Source organism: Clytia hemisphaerica, unplaced genomic scaffold (genome assembly GCF_902728285.1).
Source record: "Clytia hemisphaerica strain Z4C2 unplaced genomic scaffold, Clytia hemisphaerica genome assembly, whole genome shotgun sequence".
Classification (NCBI taxonomy): Eukaryota; Metazoa; Cnidaria; class Hydrozoa; order Leptothecata; family Clytiidae; genus Clytia; species Clytia hemisphaerica.
Window position 1 is genome coordinate 170,142 of NW_027103603.1, and position 7,369 is coordinate 177,510.

General features: G+C 42.4%; 2 protein-coding genes across 2 annotated transcripts; both read left to right on the forward strand.

The window, feature by feature from the left end:
* Positions 1-3,334: 3,334 nt before the first annotated feature.
* On the forward strand, positions 3,335-4,435 carry LOC136802103 (uncharacterized). Its single transcript, XM_067058821.1, has one exon. It carries the CDS (start codon positions 3,335-3,337, stop codon positions 4,433-4,435), a length of 1,101 nt encoding a protein of 366 aa, XP_066914922.1.
* Positions 4,436-6,527: 2,092 nt separating this feature from the next.
* On the forward strand, positions 6,528-7,304 carry LOC136802105 (uncharacterized). Its single transcript, XM_067058822.1, has one exon. It carries the CDS (start codon positions 6,528-6,530, stop codon positions 7,302-7,304), a length of 777 nt encoding a protein of 258 aa, XP_066914923.1.
* The last annotated feature ends 65 nt before the right edge of the window (positions 7,305-7,369 follow it).

A 7,369-nucleotide genomic window follows, 5' to 3' on the forward strand; every position in this document is an offset into this window, starting at 1 on the left:
TAAAAGAGTTCTTATTAAGTGATGCTATCATAGCTTATCTAAACCTTACACAGAGAGCGCAGGTAATATATGCTAGTTACTTGTTTGATTGACCTTCATTTTAATAGAAAGAGAATTAAAATAAGAAATTTGAAGAGTTGAAAAATTTGACACCCAGAGGAATCGAACTCAGAAACCCATGCTTATGAGACGGATGCTCTAACCACTTGAGCTAACCACACTTGAGACAGTCCGAGGGAGATTTGAACTTATTAGAAAGAAAAAGGAAATAAAGAAATGAGAAGAAAATTAGTTCCTGCTTTGATGTTATTATCGAAACAAAAGGATCATTCACGCCGACATTCCTTTTCACACGTCAGCAATCTAGTTTTTATAAATATAAAAACTAGATTGTAAGGTTGATTCTAAAAAAGAATAGTTGTTTCTTTAGACCACTACGTTTTACTTAATTAATTAATCACTGAACGACAAATGGATGGCATGCGGAGAAAACAGAGCAAAGTCTCCATCGCTGATTCCCTGTACATGAGATTCCTGTATGTGGAGTTGAAGATGCCGGTCAGCCGTATCATGAAGAAGTTTCCAAAATACAGCCGTGCAACCGTTTTCAGACATGTGAAGAGGCCGCTCAACCGACCACACGATAAACGAAAACTAAATCCTGGACGTCCAAGGAGACTCACCCCGCGCGACGAGAGAAACCTTATTCGCCACATCAAACGTATGAGAAGCACGATCGGCCCATTTACTTTGCGCAGACTTGCTGTGGAGGCCGGAATTGACCAGACAGTTCCATGGCTACTGTTGGTAGAGTTATGCGAAGAACATGGCTACAGATATCTTCACTCCCGCCGTAAAGGATTATGAAAAACACAGACTTGCATAAACGTTTGGCATTTGCCCGAAATGCCCGGAAACTGCCAAAGAACTTTGGATGAAGCATATTAATTTCTATGGGATGGTACGGGTTCACACACAAGACCAACCCACATGATGAGGCCCGCTCCACAAAACTATGGCCTGGCGTCGAAGAGCCGAAGGATTGAGTGGCCAGTGCACGACTAAAGGTAAACGCGCAGGTACAGGGGGCCGCATGTCCAATTTCATGGTGGCAATTTGTCCGAACCGAGGTGTGGTATTTTGTCGCCAGTACCACAACAGATGGAACAGTGACAGCTTCGCTAAAATGGTGCGTGAGGAATTCCCTGCCATCTTTCAAACTACTCGACACATCCGGGGTAAGGCTTTCTTACAGGACGGTTGTCCGGTTCAAAATTCTGCCAAGGCTAAGAAGGCAATCAAGGACATTGGAGCCGAAGTGTTCTCCATTCCACCGCGCAGTCCAGACCTAATCCTATTGAGAACTTGTTTAACTTGGTCAGTCGAAAGCTATCGCAGATGCATTGGAATACAGAATTACTAAGGAAAGTTTCAACAACGAGTTCAGTGGCCGGGTGAAGGCAACCATTGAGAACTTTGACGTTGGAATGATTGACCGAATTATTGGTAGTATGCCGAAACGGTTGGACAAAATTATAAAAAGGCGTGGTGGCAGGCTGAGATATTGATTTTGGCTACATATGCTCTTGTGTTGCTCTTTCTTGACATTTTTCAAATAATACTCACAGTTAACCACAGTTAACCACAGTTAACCTCCTCCTTTTTCATAAAGAACATTAATATATTATTATCTAAAGTTTCTTTTAAAGAGCAGCCCTCAGTTAACTGTGGTTAATTGTGGATTAATGTAGACTTTGGACTGCAAAGTAGCCAGAGAAGCTGGAAAACATTCTTTAGACTGTGATATTAGAATCAGGGATATCATGAAAAAATACTGTCGGCTTTTAGAATTAAGATTTTCAAAGTGTCATTGAGTAGACTTTGCACGACCAGTCGTGCAAAGTCTTCTCGGTCAGGGAACCTGGTTAGGTCGGCCTGGCTGTAGGTTATCAGGTATGCGTGCGCAGCTGTCGCGGTTGCAATGAGCTTAGCGGGCGGGCCGCTGCTTCGGTACTGGTCTTCTTTCCCTTTCCATTCATTCTGAAAGGCAGTAAACAATACACAGGTCAAGACTTTAAGGTGTTCCAAAGTTCAACGGAAACATTCTTGTGTTTAGAAATTTTACTTAAGCTTCTTATTGTTTATATGTTTATTTCTTGATATTGATAGAAAGTATTTTTTATTTATGTACACACCTGTAAATAGTAGATGTGACTGCTTTATAAATGCAAATAGGCATGGTCTAATTTGTTGTCTTCTTTTATACTTGGACCATATTCCATGGTCAAATTACCTTCTTTATGGGAGAGAAATTCATGCAAGGCCTGATTACCCCTGCACGTGGCGAATTCGGCGCGAATTTTCGTATTTCCCGCGCTTCTGACATCATTTTATTCTTTGCTATAACTCAAAACAACCCAAAACACATGGTGAACTAATTGGTATACTCTGAAACTACTCAAACGCTTGCACATGGCCGTCGGATATGTTTTGGTGGGCTTAGCAACTGGGAGCTTCAATTTTTTTCAAAAATATGATGTAAGATGTACAGGGAAACCCCTTTCAATTTTTTTTTTCCAAATTCAGACAATCATCTGTGAAAATTATGAGACTTTCCAGTTAATTCAGGGTCCCCGCTCCCCCAATCATGTTGTGGATATCGGAGGAATTTGACCATCAACGCTTCTCGAATTCAAACAACATTGACTTGGGGAGTGGGGGGAGGTGTCAGTCTCACAATATTATGCAGATGATTGTCTGAGCGTTTTGCAAAAAAGACTTAGTTTCCACACCGCTTGACTTCTAAGTTTCACATGGTGTCTGGGGGAGAATTTTTTTTGTTTGCCGTCAACACTTAAAATGAGTTGCTTAAAGCAATTAGCGTGCCTTGTTTGTTGTTTGTTGTTGTTTTGATTGGAAATATGGGTGTGGAAGGGTGTGGCCTTGCATGAGTGGGTGGCATTCCTGATAAAGGAGTATCCTATCCGTACTGCCATTAGATCCTATCTGACAAAAAGTAATGTTTGATTATGAAATCTTTTTTTTTTTGGCACGTGGCCTTGCCCTACATGGGGGCGTTTGAGAATACACTGTCACCCCGGCCAGGTGTTTCGTAAAAGGCGAAAGCATGGACCAAACTGTAACGCAGTAAAAAGAAAAGCGCAGGCACTTAACCAACATCTTTAATTAACACGAAGTGACCCCCGGTCGCCTTATTTTTCCTCAATACCTTGTTCAATTGTTTATTATATACATATTTCTCATTTATCTTTACAGAAAATAAAATAAAATAAAAACTACTTACTTACTTAATAAATTAATCACTGAACGACAAATGGATGGCATGCGGAGAAAACAGAGCAAAGTCTCCATCGCTGATTCCCTGTACATGAGATTCCTGTATGTGGAGTTGAAGATGCCGGTCAGCCGTATTATGAAGAAGTTTCCAAAATACAGCCGTGCAACCGTTTTCAGACATGTGAAGAGGCCGCTCAACCGACCACACGATAAACGAAAACTAAATCCTGGACGTCCAAGGAGACTCACCCCGCGCGACGAGAGAAACCTTATTCGCCACATCAAACGTATGAGAAGCACGATCGGCCCATTTACTTTGCGCAGACTTGCTGTGGAGGCCGGAATTGACCAGACAGTTTCCATGGCTACTGTTGGTAGAGTTATGCGAAGACATGGCTACAGATATCTTCACTCCCGCCGTAAAGGGATTATGAAAAACACAGACTTGCATAAACGTTTGGCATTTGCCCGAAATGCCCGGAAACTGCCAAAGAACTTTTGGATGAAGCATATTAATTTCTATTTGGATGGTACCGGGTTCACACACAAGACCAACCCACATGATGAGGCCCGCTCCACCAAAACTATGGCCTGGCGTCGAAGAGCCGAAGGATTGAGTGGCCAGTGCACGACTAAAGGTAAACGCGCAGGTACAGGGGGCCGCATGTCCAATTTCATGGTGGCAATTTGTCCGAACCGAGGTGTGGTATTTTGTCGCCAGTACCACAACAGATGGAACGGTGACAGCTTCGCTAAAATGGTGCGTGAGGAATTCCCTGCCATCTTTCAAACTACTCGACACATCCGGGGTAAGGCTTTCTTACAGGACGGTTGTCCGGTTCAAAATTCTGCCAAGGCTAAGAAGGCAATCAAGGACATTGGAGCCGAAGTGTTCTCCATTCCACCGCGCAGTCCAGACCTTAATCCTATTGAGAACTTTTTTAACTTGGTCAGTCGAAAGCTATCGCAGGATGCATTGGAATACAGAATTACTAAGGAAAGTTTCAACGAGTTCAGTGGCCGGGTGAAGGCAACCATTGAGAACTTTGACGTTGGAATGATTGACCGAATTATTGGTAGTATGCCGAAACGGTTGGACAAAATTATAAAAAGGCGTGGTGGCAGGCTGAGATATTGATTTTGGCTACATATGCTCTTGTGTTGCTCTTTCTTGACATTTTTCAAATAATACTCACAGTTAACCACAGTTAACCACAGTTAACCTCCTCCTTTTTCATAAAGAACATTAATATTATCTAAAGTTTCTTTTAAAGAGCAGCCCTCGGTTAACTGTGGTTAATTGTGGATTAATGTAGACTTTGGACTGCAAAGTAGCCAGAGAAGCTGGAAAACATTCTTTAGACTGTGATATTAGAATCAGGGATATCATGAAAAAATACTGTCGGCTTTTAGAATTAAGATTTTCAAAGTGTCATTGAGTAGACTTTGCACGACCAGTCGTGCAAAGTCTTCTCGGTCAGGGAACCTGGTTAGGTCGGCCTGGCTGTAGGTTATCAGGTATGCGTGCGCAGCTGTCGCGGTTGCAATGAGCTTAGCGGGCGGGCCGCTGCTTCGGTACTGGTCTTCTTTCCCTTTCCATTCATTCTGAAAGGCAGTAAACAATACACAGGTCAAGACTTTAAGGTGTTCCAAAGTTCAACGGAAACATTCTTGTGTTTAGAAATTTTACTTAAGCTTCTTATTGTTTATATGTTTATTTCTTGATATTGATAGAAAGTATTTTTTATTTATGTACACACCTGTAAATAGTAGATGTGACTGCTTTATAAATGCAAATAGGCATGGTCTAATTTGTTGTCTTCTTTTATACTTGGACCATATTCCATGGTCAAATTACCTTCTTTATGGGAGAGAAATTCATGCAAGGCCTGATTACCCCTGCACGTGGCGAATTCGGCGCGAATTTTCGTATTTCCCGCGCTTCTGACGTCATTTTATTCTTTGCTATAACTCAAAACAACCCAAAACACATGGTGAACTAATTGGTATACTCTGAAACTACTCAAACGCTTGCACATGGCCGTCGGATATGTTTTGGTGGGCTTAGCAACTGGGAGCTTCAATTTTTTTCAAAAATATGATGTAAGATACAGGGAAACCCCTTTCAATTTTTTTTTTCCAAATTCAGACAATCATCTGTGAAAATTATGAGACTTTCCAGTTAATTCAGGGTCCCCCGCTCCCCCAAATCAATGTTGTGGATATCGGAGGAAATTTGACCATCAACGCTTCTCGAATTCAAACAACATTGACTTGGGGGAGTGGGGGGAGGTGTCAGTCTCACAATATTATGCAGATGATTGTCTGAGCGTTTTGCAAAAAAGACTTAGTTTCCACACCGCTTGACTTCTAAGTTTCACATGGTGTCTGGGGGAGAATTTTTTTTGTTTGCCGTCAACACTTAAAAATGAGGTTGCTTAAAGCAATTAGCGTGCCTTGTTGTTGTTGTTGTTGTTGTTTTGATTGGAAATATGGGTGTGGAAGGGTGTGGCCTTGCATGAGTGGGTGGCATTCCTGATAAAGGAGTATCCTATCCGTACTGCCATTAGATCCTATCTGACAAAAAGTAATGTTTGATTATGAAAATCTTTTTTTTTTTTGGCACGTGGCCTTGCCCTACAGTGGGGGCGTTTTGAGAATACCACTGTCACCCGGCCAGGTGTTTCGTAAAAGGCGAAAGCATGGACCAAACTGTAACGCAGTAAAAAGAAAAGCGCAGGCACTTAACCAACATCTTTAATTAACACGAAGTGACCCGGTCGCCTTTATTTTTCCTCAATACCTTGTTCAATTGTTTATTATATACATATTTCTCATTTATCTTTACAGAAAATAAAATAAAATAAAAACTACTTACTTACTTAATTAATTAATCACTGAACGACAAATGGATGGCATGCGGAGAAAACAGAGCAAAGTCTCCATCGCTGATTCCCTGTACATGAGATTCCTGTATGTGGAGTTGAAGATGCCGGTCAGCCGTATCATGAAGAAGTTTCCAAAATACAGCCGAGCAACCGTTTTCAGACATGTGAAGAGGCCGCTCAACCGACCACACGATAAACGAAAACTAAATCCTGGACGTCCAAGGAGACTCACCCCGCGCGACGAGAGAAACCTTATTCGCCACATCAAACGTATGAGAAGCACGATCGGCCCATTTACTTTGCGCAGACTTGCTGGAGGCCGGAATTGACCAGACAGTTTCCATGGCTACTGTTGGTAGAGTTATGCGAAGACATGGCTACAGATATCTTCACTCCCGCCGTAAAGGGATTATGAAAAACACAGACTTGCATAAACGTTTGGCATTTGCCCGAAATGCCCGGAAACTGCCAAAGAACTTTTGGATGAAGCATATTAATTTCTATTTGGATGGTACCGGGTTCACACACAAGACCAACCCACATGATGAGGCCCGCTCCACCAAAACTATGGCCTGGCGTCGAAGAGCCGAAGGATTGAGTGGCCAGTGCACGACTAAAGGTAAACGCGCAGGTACAGGGGGCCGCATGTCCAATTTCATGGTGGCAATTTGTCCGAACCGAGGTGTGGTATTTTGTCGCCAGTACCACAACAGATGGAACAGTGACAGCTTCGCTAAAATGGTGCGTGAGGAATTCCCTGCCATCTTTCAAACTACTCGACACATCCGGGGTAAGGCTTTCTTACAGGACGGTTGTCCGGTTCAAAATTCTGCCAAGGCTAAGAAGGCAATCAAGGACATTGGAGCCGAAGTGTTCTCCATTCCACCGCGCAGTCCAGACCTTAATCCTATTGAGAACTTTTTTAACTTGGTCAGTCGAAAGCTATCGCAGGATGCATTGGAATACAGAATTACTAAGGAAAGTTTCAACGAGTTCAGTGGCCGGGTGAAGGCAACCATTGAGAACTTTGACGTTGGAATGATTGACCGAATTATTGGTAGTATGCCGAAACGGTTGGACAAAATTATAAAAAGGCGTGGTGGCAGGCTGAGATATTGATTTTGGCTACATATGCTCTTGTGTTGCTCTTTCTTGACATTTTTCAAATAATACTCACAGTTAAC

Coding starts and splice junctions, on each gene's coding strand:
- LOC136802105 (XM_067058822.1), top strand. CDS start 6,528: ATGGCTACTGTTGGTAGAGTTATGCGAAGACATGGCTACAGATATCTT.
- LOC136802103 (XM_067058821.1), top strand. CDS start 3,335: ATGGATGGCATGCGGAGAAAACAGAGCAAAGTCTCCATCGCTGATTCC.